At 37.8% G+C, this 14,390-nt stretch overlaps 1 protein-coding gene across 1 annotated transcript in view; it reads right to left on the minus strand.

Annotated features, from left to right (window-relative positions):
* Positions 1 to 1,704: 1,704 nt before the first annotated feature.
* Positions 1,705 to 14,390, minus strand: part of LOC117293557 (paired mesoderm homeobox protein 2B-like) — a 44,152-nt gene continuing 31,466 nt past the window's right edge. The window contains exons 4-5 of the mRNA XM_033775916.1: positions 11,597 to 11,927; positions 1,705 to 6,268 (exon numbers count right to left, since the gene is read on the minus strand). Of these exons, the coding sequence (XP_033631807.1) occupies positions 6,069 to 6,268; positions 11,597 to 11,927 (531 nt within the window). The 3' untranslated portion in view covers positions 1,705 to 6,068. The remainder of the gene's footprint in view (positions 6,269 to 11,596; positions 11,928 to 14,390) is intronic.

Below are 14,390 nucleotides of genomic sequence, written 5' to 3' on the forward strand. Positions count from 1 at the left end.
GCCAAAAGGTATTAGGTAGCCCACAGAAAGTCACGGGGTGGGGCCGAAGGGGGGGGGGGGGGTTAAGGGTAGGGGTGGAAGAAACTGTGTCTTTAACAACTTTCCTCCAAAACTCCCCTCATGTTCCCTCCATTCCAGTGGTTTTCTTACACTGGTTGGACAAGAAGGTAGTAGGCCTATGATTGATAGAGCTGACCACCCCTTAAGCCATTCAATAAATACCACCACAGGCAATTATATGCAACCATCTTGGTCATGTCCATTGTGTCCAATGCGAGCAATGAATAATACCATTCTTTGTACAAAGAGGAACCAGACTATTTCTCCTTCCAGCCTCCATTTGATTACATTGACATGAAGGGAGGAAATAAAAATGGTCGCACATTAAAGATCTGTTATGCTTTATGTGAGGCTAGGTTGGACTAAAATAATATCATTAAAGATCGAACTTCCCCTCCAAAAAGAAGAAGAAAAAAAGACGGGAAACGGAGACAATACAAACAATAAAAAGTCAACGAAAAGAAACAGTTTATAATGGTGCCACAAGTGCAATGATGCATTTTTTGTTTATTGATAAACAGAATGAATTATGTCACATGTCCTCTTCCAAATCGAACCAAATTTGTACCATTCAAATAAGGTGTTCTAAATTTAAAAATTCATAACAATCTTCCAGTTCATATCACGATTTTTTACCTGTCTAATAATTATACATCATTCTATAGTACAAGTATCGGTGTTAAATCCTCCACTTTTACGAATTATATACAAACAAGTAAATGCAGCAAGAACATGGGTTTCGGTCATTAATGAAACACTAGTAAACCTCTGGCAAGATTGACTTTTAAATATTTTGAAGGCCTTCTTGCAAAAAAAAGTTTGTTTTACTTGTGTTTATTTAACCTTACAGGTGCGGGTTTTGGCCTCGAATTAACTTAAACTGCTATAAAATGTTCGCTAAGTTTTGTAATAGGAAGGGGGGGGGGGTCCACAACGTGAACATGTCACCCCTTGGAGAAAGCAATCAATAATATTTTCCATTTGTTGAAACCACAAAAAAGACTTGCTTACTCTTTAAGGAAAAAGGAATAACCGCAAAATGAAACACTGACCTACATTTCAAAGTAAAAACAGCGATGTTTTGTTTTAATTAAAATAAATACTATCAAAATCACTTCATCGTGTTACACATTGCACTTCATATCCCGGAGCCATCTTAATACGCGTTTACTAAAAGGTGCACAAAAATGAACACGGGAAATGAAATAAAATAAATGTACACAGTTCCCCCTCTGGCAATCTAGCGGCTCATCATCACCAAACTTCATTACCTTAATTTACTACCCCTTAAGTCAGTGGATCAATTGCCAGTGTGTCTCGGCAATTTGGGATTCTATAGCAGTGAGAAAATAACAAATCGCCGGTAGATACATTTTGGCGGGAAAATCGCGCGACCAAAAACTACGATATCGTCTGCAAGATTGGCAGACGACAGGATCGGTTCGGTGTATTAGTTGTGCAGGCGATAATGGCGCGCAATATACCTGGCCGTGTAGTGTTACAAAGATAGCAGGCAGCCGTGGAGACATAGCCGCTGGTCACTTTGCTCATTACATCAAATGCTATACCCCTTCTTACATTGTTATCGAGAGGCCTAAACCAAGGTTCTATCATACAAACCTTTAGAATGACATGTTTTTTTTCCAGTGTGGCCGAAAGACATCTCTTGGACCAAAACAAAACGGGTTTGCCAGCGGAATTTCCCCAATCATTCCTTCAACAATGCATCTCCAAAAGTGACATCACAGAGAACACACAAACCAAATGTAACAAAGGTGCTATTCACACGACAGCAATTTAACTACGGTCCCTTGCTTAATTTTAGCATGGTTGTAAAATATAGCAACATTTGACAAAATTTTGCCAGAGAATTTGCAAGAGAACAGTAGACAAAATATTGTTGTCCTTTCACACGAGGTAAACCTACATTTTGTACAAATTTTACAACCATGCTATAATTTAACAAGGGACCCTTGCTAAATTGCTATCGTGTGGAAGGGGCCCGCAGTCTTAGTATCCGATTAGAAACAGTCATACCAAAAGCATCTCAGCAGATAGAGATCTGGATAAGGTAAAACAAAATAAACCGTTTGAAGAAAAAAAAACAGCAAAGGCAACACCCATATCAGTGATATGTGTAAAAAAAAAACAGCCATCAGTGGTAAACAGCTTGTGTACATCGGATCTAGTATCATAGGAGAACGATCACTATACGATACAGCAAATGTCCCCTGGGTCTATTTTAAGCTAAATTGACTCTAAAATATGATATCACTGCCGTACGGTACGGGAATAAAAAAGTTCACTGTTGAAAATGTGGAAATATTAAGTTGCCGTGTTGAGATACGTCCAGGCCTTAGGTCTTACGGGATAAGGATTGGATTTGAGACGCAGAACGCGACTATGCCGAACTGGAACAGGCTTGAGTTGACTACCAACGGGCAAGTTCATCACGAGATAGTTTCTTTCTTGGAAAGGGCAAGACTTCCAGTTTCAAATCACTCAGGCCTCGCACCCCTTTTCTTAAAACTTCAGGGCCCAATTTCATAGAGCTGCTTATTAATGCTTAACCCCCTTCTGCTAAGTAGAAATTGGCAGGATACCAGTCACAAATTACACATATAAAACGGTACTTTTGCTGGTAAGCATGTTGTTGTGCTTAGCTACTTGTTGTGCTTAAGCAGCTCCATGGAATTGGGCCATATTATCCTTTCCATTTTGATAAAAAAGAACACCCGTCTATAAATATTTGTGTGTGTTTGTAGATAAGAAAATACAGTCTCAATCGGGTTATACGCATGTGAGTGACGATTTTTTGTTTGTTGAAAATATATTGACAGTTGAATTGTGAACTGTTTGTCTGGCATAATTAACAAAACATAAAATAAGTTCTTTTTATATACACGGTATGTTCGTTTCTGAATTGAACGTGAGCATTTTGGCATTGAAGTTCAGCTTAGTTTGATGACATGTGTCCTGAAATCTAGAGGTTGGAATGAATGCACTGTTCTAAAACTTGAAGAGGTATCCATCATTTTAAACTGTTAACATCTCTTGTCATAGCAAATTGGTTTACTTCTGTAAAAGAAAAACCGGTATTATTTTTGTCAATAAAGACCGTCAGCATTGACCGTTCATGATCAAGGATCTTAACTGATTCAACAGTGACTGACCGTTACTGACCGTTATTATTTCTCAAAGTAACCACATTATGAGTGAATTAACGTCATCATTCGCCAACAAAGGACATCAGTCTCAATGTTAACGACCACAGGAAAAATATTCAGAGTCGTCTTCGACTGACCGTAATTTATTAATTAGGGACGTTACTACTGTAATCATTTCCCAATAGACCGGATTGGATCGAATGAAATAGGTACTTCATTTTTTCTTCCACTGAGAAAACGGATAAACACTGACAGTGCTGTGTGATAATGACCGAGAAAATATTCCCAAGTTTTGAATAATGACCGATCGAGCAACTAGCAATTCAAGACAATCGTGTGACGCGGTAAAAGCAGACAAGTCGCGCCGGTCGTTGCCTCTTGTTTTTTAATCAGAGGCAAAAAGAAAAGAGGGACAAAAAAGATGCCCGCCTTGGGCTCTGCGCCTACGGATTAAAGGTGTAGTTTCAACGTGGGTTGAATGAACTGTCCAATTAAGATTCATTAGGTGTCATTCTAAGCATCTCGTAAATCATGCAAGACAATCGCTTTAAGGTATGAAAGCGGAATACCATCCTTATTTTCAAATATAGGATTTCAGATAATGAGGAATGTCAAATATTGTAATTAAATTAAGATTGCACGCCGATTTTGAAGGGAAAAAATATAAAGTAATAAAAAACAATGTTTGATAATAGTGAAGATGTTTATCTGCAAATCTGTCCAGAAAATATCATCAACCTCGTTCTCAAAATACGATCATAGAAGGAGAAAGAAAGAAAGAAAGAAAGAAAGGGGAAGGAATGTGAAAAGGAATTCCACAAAATGAAAACAAGAAGTTTGTCAATAAAATAAACTGAGATTAAACATTGCACGCAGAACTCTAATAAAAAAAGAATCAAAATTAAACAAATGGCGACAATTACTTGACGAGAAAAACAATGATGACAAATTAGCAAGTCTACTTAAAAGATATAAATCTAACCAAAATATTTCTTCAAAGTCTTCGATTGAGATAATTATGTAAGTATGAAATTCATACAGAGCGATGTAATTTGTTGCTTGTCCTTGGTCAAATGTGTTGGACTGATTTCCAATATTATATAATATTTAATCGATTGGTAATGTTTAAACACACACACAGATCCATGTAATTTCGATTGGTGGAAACACACACCACATGCCGTCCAAGATTTTGCCATGTATTTACTTTCGCGACACTCCAAAATTTCATTTTGGACAAGCTCTCAATATTGGACGCTCTACAACCTCGTTTCCAAAATAAACGTCCCCGCCTATTTGTCCGAACGACATGTTTTCGTGTCTATTTTGTGTTTACCGCGAACACATTTCAAATAAACAAGGATCTGTGCGAGTTTAAAAAAACAAAATATTGAATGCTTTTTATCCGTGCATTGTTGTAGAATATAACCACTAGGTGAAATTTGGCCTGTCTATACCTCGGTTTCGCCTCATACAATAGAAGATCTATTAATTCACCTTGTTTTTAAATTCTGCCACAATGCACTAATTTATGCATCAAATATTTGCATATCATCCATCATATTGGTGTGCAAAACATTAGCAAAATTGTAAACACAAGTATTCAGAGATTTGCAAGTGATTTTTATGGTATAGGCATAAAGATGGACATGTTAGGAAACCCCCCCCCTTAAAACATGTTTGCTTAAAATCCTTTTTGTGAAATAAATATTAGTCACCGATGTTGGATTTAAAGGTATTTTTTTGACAAAAATACATAAACAAACATCTCAAAATCGTTTTGTTATAGGCGATAGTCAAATAGAAAACAACTTTTTACCCAACAAAAATGTGAACAGTTTTACCTTGACATTTTTCTTTACACGTTTGGATAGGTACATTATACAATTATTATTAAACGTCCCTGTGCTTTCGAAATATTTTACATGATTTTTGGTGAATGTGCATTCGTATACACCTGGCCGAGAAAATACAGGTTAGGTGCAAAAGAAGTTAGTAGTTCTCCTTATCCTATGAAATCATAAAATATCTACCTATACAATTCATTTAGAATCTAACACTCTCTAGATAAACACACTTTTTTTAGCACGGTGTAAAACACAAACAACTTAAGTACTTTTTTGGCAAGTTTCTTTTTGTTAAGAAATAAAGAAGTAGAAATTAATATATCAACCTGGATCGTTTTCTCAAATAGTAAAATTAACATTGCGCGATTATGTATTCTCTATTAACAAACTATAATTAAAAGGTAGGTAACACGACGTCTAATTTTGACACCCTCGTCTTTGTGTATACAGCGACCCAGTGCCATTGTCTTTGCTTCATCTTCAACAGTTTGGGCGTCGAACAGCATTCAATGAGAGGCGCCTGGGTCTGAACTTTGCAAACAGTCTGAAGTCAGGAAACCAGTTTGCACACGTCACTGTAGTCTGACCAACGTCACAGCTACGTCACCATCCATCCACCGAGGAACCATAATGGAACATAGCATGGTTTGCCAATGAAGAGTCGATCTAAGTAGAGGTTGCTCGATAAAATGGCTATCACAACAAAAATACAATAGTCATTTACAAAAATGGCCACTTTGCACAAAATGGCGAACGATTTGTTGGTCTAAACAAAATGGCGAACGATTTTTTGGTCTTAACAAAATGCCTGCCCTTGGAGTACTGAAATTGTAACGTCTGCAACTCTTATTTGGGCAACCGTTGTTCATGCTGCCAAAGGAACCGATGGTCGCTCTCCAATATGGCCTTCACAAATTGAAGTTAAAGTTTACTGGATGAAATTGGCATGGTCGCCGCCATCTTGTTCTTTGCCGGCCATGTTGGCTGCAAGCAGTCAGTAGTTGAGTGGGAATAGCGACGCGTGGGATGGACTCTTCATGTGAGATGACTTTATCTGAGCATGGGCAACGTGTGGCAGAGTGGGGAATATAGTTGAGTAGGGACCGTGGAGGGCCTGGGTGGTGGATGTAGTTCCGGTCCAGGGCGTGGTCAGGGGCGTGGTGGTGCTAACCCCGCTTGGGGTGCTGGTTAAACCTGTATACCAGAAACAGAGAAAAAAACAATTGTAAGTCAAAAAATAATGTAAAGTTTGTAGTAGTGCAGCCACCCAACACTATCCTGGTATACACTTCTTTTCTAATTTTCACTCTTCACGATGAAGACTGTGGCATCATGTTCTGCGAATGACTAAAGTTAAATTGGTTTGAGAAAAATAGCCCTTACGTAACAGATGTATATACATGAAATTAGCATACAGACAACACAGTTATATGATGCTATGCACTTTTTTACAATACATGAACGACTTTTTTCGTTGAGAGATTTTATATTAAATTTATGATTCTCAGATGAAGTCTCGTGAATCTTATTGACCACACTGGTGGAATGTGTTGAAGTGAGGCGTGCCATTCAAACACCGCCCTCTACTGTCGGCAACACTTAAGAAAAAAAGAAAAAGATAAACCATTTTGTTGTTTCTCTCTGAAAACAAGAGAACGAAAACGTTCTTCCACTTCAAGTGGTGCATATAACGCGGGGAGTTATCACAGCTTATTAAATCACAGTATGGCTGCATAAAAGGGGAAGTTATTTTATATAAAAACTGAGATATAAGGCCAGGATCGGGAGTAAAACCATCTGAATGAAATGGGTCATGCGAATGAAATGCGGATGAGCTGAGTGACGCTATAGGGAGAGGCGAGGTGGGAATTGGGTATGCGGGGATTGCTTCTAACAAGGCTTATCGGACCTTAATACTAAAAGCCTGTCGGTGTAGGGCTTTAGGCAAGTGGCCGTGTAAGTCAGTCTGCTGACCGTCTTTTGGGGTCTCTTGGTGGTGGGGGCTTGGGGGTTGTTTACTAGGCACTGCGGGCTTATCTAAACCGAGGATTGACCAAAAATAACTACGTAATCAAATAAAATATGTACACGGAGGGATGGAATGAACATTATAACAAAAAGATCCCCAAAGTCATTTTGTGGAAGAATAAAACCATCATCAAATTGGAAATGGAATTACAATTCTCTTCCATTTAATATAAAGATGACTTTAATAGTTTGTATTATAGGGAATGAATGGCGTTGTTGACAATTAGAACAATGGGAAATAGAATTTGTTTATGTTCAAATGATAATATATTTAGGTTTATTGGATTGAGCCAATGCATGGTGAGGTATCAATGTTATGTCACTTTCAGAATGTGCCTTGCAAGTTGAATGGGCAAAAACAGAAGCGTAATTTTTTGTTCAAAATGGCAGGGAAATTAAATCATGTTTCACGGAACATTTCCCCAACATTTCTTTACTAGAACTATGTCACTCTATCGAAGAAGACACGTAGAGGTAATTCATGATGAAATAATGGGGTGGGGGAGAGGGGGGGGGGGTGACTAAAACTGATCATGTTAATAATATTTTCTAAGTGTTTTCCCACGTATGTTAGGGGCAGTGATGTTGGTAATAGCACGACCGTGGTGTACACGGCACGCCTGGTCACAGCACGGTGCGTGCGGGAGCCCCGGTTTACAGTCAACCGTCGACGATTGCTGATCGTCCCCGCAATAAATTAACTCGTGTAATGTAATGAATTGCAATAGACTCGGGAAGAATCACGCAAACGAGGAAGTCTAGCACACAATAAATTGGCGGGAATGAATCATTAGTGGTGACGTTTTACTTGAGCTAGATCGAGTAAAGGGGGATGTAAAGTGGTATTACTCTTATAGTATACAAAGAGAACTGACTTAGTGAAGTCTAGTTTTTTGTAACATTGCAAAATGACGATTGCTGTCTAAAATGGCATTACTCTACAACTGAACTTACTCTTTGAAGTCAGCTTTTTTGGTAACAATTGCGAAATGACGATTGTTGTCTTTAGTGGCAATATACAAACATGAACTGACTCATTCAAGTCTAGTTTAATGTATAACAATTGCAAAATGGCGATTGTTGTCTAAAGTGTTATTAGTATACAACATGAACTGACTTGTTCAAGTCTAGTTTTGTTGTAACAATTGCAAATTACAATTGTTGTCTAAAGTGGCATAGGTATACAACATGAACTGACTCATTCAAGTCTAATTTTTTTTATATACACAATGGCGACTCTTGTTAGCTTATGTTCAAACCTTTGTTTACAAATGGAGTGACCCTGTACAATCCAAGGCCTTTATGACAGGCAAGACACTTGTCATTGTGTCACAATTTCCACATAAAAGCAATATAATTATAAACGTAACACTGAATTAAGTTTTGAGACGTGCCCGTTTCTTATCAAAAGCCCGTTTTTCCATTCCAGATGTATATATTTATATATTTATTGTTTTTAAAAGTTTTATCCTTTTCGTATAAATTATTTGTAACTTTGTATTTTTATGTGAACTGCCAAATAGATAATAACAAAATAATAATAATATTAGTACGAGTAAAGTAAAACAAATACTGCTTTCTTCCATTGGACTTTGTACAAATTCTTTTGGCTTTTAAAACACCTTCCCTGATTTATATCTTTGTTGCTGTTAGTTCACACTTGTGTTTTTTATGCTTTATCTTTTAATGTTTTTTTATTGTAACATAATCTTCTTGTAAACAGATAATTTCAGTGTTTTTCTTCTCCATTCTATAGTAGTGCTTTTGTTTTAAACCGAATAAATAACAAGAAGGTGTGCACTGTGTTGATGACCATGATAAGGCGTATATAAAACATTAAAAAAAAATGTTTCCACCGAACAACTACACCCCCGTTAATACTTGTGTTTCATACAAACTTTTAAAAAAACAATAAAAAAAACCAGTTCCAATGAAACCTTACAAATGGAAAAAAATAATGGGAGAAAAAGATGGGGCAATGTTAAAGCACTTCCTTTTCATTAACTGCAGTGCATTATCTTCCTCCTTTTCTTCTTTTTTTTCCACGGAAAAAAAGGGAAAAAGGTTCGAGCGTCCGTATGGGGGGTTCTTTAATTGAATTCCACAACCATTTATTCACCGAGAGTCGTTCTCAACTGCGATGAATTCTTGCTTTTGAAGTGTCGGTGTTTTAACCATGTTCCCCAGTCAAGATGCGGTGCAAAAATCATTGTATGAATAAAATAAAAATAGCCGAGCAAGCGCGCTAAATCATTTCCAATTCGATAAAACTCGAGAAAGATATAGCTGTGCGAGAAAAAAGAGAGGTACAACAAAAAAAGAAAGATATTAATTAAATAAAAAAGATAAATAAATAAATAAGAAATTCGGAGTGCAGTTGCATCCTGGTATCCTATACTGTTGTATATTTAACCGTGTATAAATAGGGGTGCTGGACGCAAACTAAATTATAAATTTGAATAGTTTATCAAGATAGGCCCTACACATAATTATTTGTAGTAATTATTGACGTGTATATAGTTTGGACCAAAACTATTTGTTTCGGTCGGTCTTCATGTTCAAGGATGATTTTGTGATATCGGTCTATTCAAAGGTGATGTTTAATTTGAAGAATGCTTTATTTATAGATCTATTATTATTTTCATTTTTGGATTGAACAAAGAAAACATGACAAAAGCGGGATTTGAACCTTCAACCTACGGATTAATGGGCTGGTGCTCAACTGAGCTATCTAGATCTATGTAGGCAGTCTCCATATTTTCCCAAATATCTTTGTTAGGGTGCCAGTCAGAAGCCATACAACCACTAACTGCCGTGAAGCCAGGGATCACAACCAAGTTTATGATACAACCTGGGATTGTTCATGATTTTTGTCAAATGTTTAAACTTTCTATTTTTTAAAATTTTCTTTCTATTTATTTATTTGTTTATTTGTTTTGCGGCAAAGAGGAAGTTTTATAATACACTAAGCATTAATTATTTTATATAGAGTGCTTTAATGTGATGTGAAATGCCAGTTATTATCATAGATGCTACTGAGTGAAACCCCAACCTCGTTGCCCACCCAGCAACGATCGAAGTACAGCTAGCTTTAGAGCAGCGCGTTCAGCGGGGTCACCCCACGCCGTACGTTCGCTCCGATCCACGGCTCTAATTATTCAGTCTCAGCCCGTTGAATCTTATTATGCAATTACTACCGATCCCCTTATCGTGGAGTTCCCCGAGACTGCACGAAGTCTTAATAGCTTCTAACTTATATTAATGGAGATTGCCAAAGGAGTGCACGTCCTTTTGACGATGACTTACAGGCTTTACCTCAGGGCCGGCCACGGTTGTTTTATTAGCTTTTTTCCTCGTTCCCAACCGCTAAATCAAATCATGGCTAAGTTATATGCCCCATCCATATCTGGCGAACACATCTGGTATGTAATCAATTTGGCTGAAACCTGGTAATTGCGATTGTAATGGTGAATCATGTTTAGAAGCAGTTTCCAGGAGTCTGTAGACTTAAGACCGTTGGCATAGAACGAAATAGCAGGGATTAAAATCAGTGTATTTGCACTGTAAGACAATGCACTGCAAAGCCATGCCATAGTCGTGAACGCTATGCTCTGTTATCCATGATGAAGCCTTTTGATATCTCCATTTTCATCCATAATAAATGTATGTGGGGAAAGTGATAAAAAACAGTCTTTGATTGCAACTTCGAAATGGTCTGTCCGTGATTTTTAATGTCGAACTCATCAAACCGTAATAATTGACGAGGCTGGTGAGAAATTTTAGTGCTTGCTTTTAGTAACCAATCGCGGAATAAAGTGTGCTATAAAATTTCAAAACCATTACACAATTATGTCTCGGTTTTATTTGTCAGTATGTTGAACGTTGAACGCTTTTGTGCCAAGCTTACACAAAAGTATTGCACTTCACCTTTCAAAACTACAAATCTTCCAATTGTTTGGCTGGTTGTTCTTAGTTACCCCTTTTCAATTCTCCATTACGCAATTCTTGCTATGTCCACTTTTCAAATACTGGTCTTACCTTTTTTTGTTGATAATGTAACGCAATGGCACAGCACATAATGGGGCCGCCATCTTGTATCGTATTATATATATATTTTACTCGTATATTATTGTGCTGGTGTGTGTGTATTTGCCTTGGTAAGGTGTGTGTTCATTCTGCTTTTTGTTTCTTCTTTTTTTGCCGGTGATTTTTATATATTGTTGTCCTTTTAATGATGTACTTTTAACTTATGATGTATAATAGTTGCAGTTCATTTGTTTATGTTGTGATGACTATTGTGCTAAAACCTTTTATCTATCTATTATGTTATGCTTGAATAAAGTGCTATGTGTTTGTATTTCTGAAAATCAAGCTTATTGGCCAAATAGAGGGTGGAAGGACTCATAGTTTGGTCCCCATTTTTATGCTGGGAATTTGTTATTACATTGCTACAAACACAAGAAACATGACCTAAGATTGTGGTAAGTATCCTACCTGTAGGAGCAGCCGTGCAGACGGTAGCGTTCGTGGTAATAACCGGCGACGTCTCATCACCTTTCCTCTTCTTCGAAGGCGTTCCCCCTGTCACGGCCTTAGCTGTGGGTGTCTGCGCTGTGGTTTGCCCACCCGTCTGCCCCGCACCATGGCCGCCCTGCTGCGTGTTACCCGTTGTGTCATTGGTCGTGCTGTTGTTAGTGCTACCATTACTGGTGCTATTACTGTTGCTAGTTGTAGTGTTGTTGTTGTTGTTTGTTGTTGCGTTTGCTGCTGCGGTGTTTGCTCTTTCAGTCTTGCGGAATTTGGCTCGTCTGTTCTGGAACCAAACCTGTAAATTAAATTATAAGTAAGTTGTTACAACAATGAAACCTGTTACGTTCGCTGATGCTGCATGAGTTGATTAGCATGAATAATTACTGAACAAGATCGAATTGATAAACAATTAGCCCATTTCTTAAAACTGTTCAATGGTTATAGGCCAGATGAATGATCTTTGAAATTTTTGACTCAATTGGTCGTCGGCTCCATCTAAGGTAACGTAGTTTTTGAGAAAGAGGTAATTTCGCACTCAAGTATTTAAAAATGTCATGCCTTTAGCAAACAAATTTGTGGAACAAGGGTGTTTTTTTTCTTTCATTATTATCTTGCAACTTCAATGACCAAATGCGCTCAAATTTTCACAGATTTGTCATTTTATGCATATTATGCTGGGATACACCAAGTGCGAATACTGGTCTTTGACAATTACCAAAGGTGTTGCCTTTAAAGATTGAAGCATTTAATATTTAAACATATGAGATGGTATTTACGAGTACCCCCTCAAAAGCAACCTATACATTTAGAAGTATTCTCATTGAAAATGTAAATACACAAAGCCTTTAAACTGTGTGTCATCATTTATCATAAGTGTTTTGCGTTCCTTATGGACTTATAACGACAATTCTGATAAAATTGTTAATTGATTGCCGACCGTATAAAAAAAAACTCAACTGATTAAGATCAACTCCATTGGACAAAAACGGCTCTCTCTGCGGTCTGTAAATTCACGATTCAAATGGTACTGCTTCATTTTATACACAGAAACGTTTCACTGGCTATTCACTTGTGTTTTTCTTATAGATTTTTTCGGTTAATTTGCCAGCGGGCAAATTAGAAAACGCATCACTAGCGTCAACCATTGACTCGAGCAATGATGAGTTCACATTGTGCATGTCTCTTCACACTCAATTTCCCCCCTCCGGAAAACGATTGGCCGATTCAGAGGGGAAGGACGTTTCCTTTTGTGTTTTTCTAAATAAAGGGGTAATTTTCCCCTGACGTGTTGTTTGTCCTCATCTATATACTTCCAACTCTTCTTTCCGATAGATGGAAAACAGTGTTTTGTTCCTTTGACAAAATGAAATCTTCCAGATGTTTTCATCTTAAGAAATAAACCGAAATTGTTATTGATTTTTCACTGTTCTCCCTTTATCGAAGGCGAAACTGGAAAAATCTGTAAGGCAAGTTGTATACGTGGTTAATGCGACATGAATAAGTTGGGACCTGGTGGGCGGTTGGCTAGGAGGGGGGGGGGTTGTGGGGGGGGGGTTGTGGGGGGGGGGGGGGTTGTGGTGGGGAGGGGGGGGGGGGCGACAACACTTAATTTGGGTGATGCAACGGTGGTAAGCATCTCAAAGTCCTCACAATATTGATAAAACATTTCAGCTTCCCTGAGCATGCGCAAACGAGAGAAGGGGATGGGGTTTTACTATAGTTTAGAATTGCCCCCCTCAATTTTTTTCCGTTTTTTTTGTTTAAGGATTCCCTTTGTAAAAGATTTAAAAAGAAGAAAAATTCCCAATAAAAAAGCACTTCGACAGTGGCATTTTTGGTGTACAGAAAAAAATATTGTGGGGGACATGGAATTATTTTCGAAACCATGTTTTTTCTCTATTTTTTAATTATATATTTTTGTATACATTTGCACAGCTTGGAAATGCATTAAAATAACAATAGCTTGTCATTATTGTATCTTTATTCTCTCTGCGTTTCATATCATTTCATAATAATTATTCATTCAATTCTCTCCATGTCATCAATGGTACTGTAAGTACCTCTTGTACTAAACTCACCCCACCCCTCCTTCACAGCCAAACTAAGACGGATAAGGTTTCCCCACACAACGGGGAAATCGACATGAGTTTTCCCATCCAACGCTTTTACAAATAATTACCGGCCCGTCTTCCTACACAGACTCTCTGTTTGTTTTGTGTCACGGCTCCGTGAAATGTGTATACGCCGCTCTGAGAAAAGAATATACAATCCGCGGATGATGGCATTTTGCCTATCTTCGCCGAGTGTGGAGTTTGATTGATTTAGGGCAAAAGCTTTTTAGATAGAGCGGGGAAATATAGAAAGAGAGAGGGGGGAAAGCGAGTGGATGTTTGTCTTTGACGGAACGACAAGACGGGAAGGTTGTTGGCCCGTTCTCGTCGCTGTAAAAACACAATTTGCCCGATGAAAAGAAATAATAAAAACATGGACTTTGTAACTTTTTTTCTTAATTCGTGAAAGGACAATATCTCGTGTACTTTGAGGTCTTGAAATGTTGTACATGGGTAGAAGTTTTGCGTCGGCAAACTGCGGTGGACAAAATACTAGTTTTCCCAGCTATAGGCAACATGTGGAATTTGTGTAATTTATCCAACTGTAGGCCTACTTCATACAGAAACACCTTGCATGTATTTGACAAGCAAAACATAAAACAAAATTTCGGTTTGCTTGTTCAAACTTGTACTGAGCACCCCTCCCT

The sequence above is a fragment of the Asterias rubens genome, chromosome 8 (genome assembly GCF_902459465.1).
Source record: "Asterias rubens chromosome 8, eAstRub1.3, whole genome shotgun sequence".
In the NCBI taxonomy this organism is placed as follows: Eukaryota; Metazoa; Echinodermata; class Asteroidea; order Forcipulatida; family Asteriidae; genus Asterias; species Asterias rubens.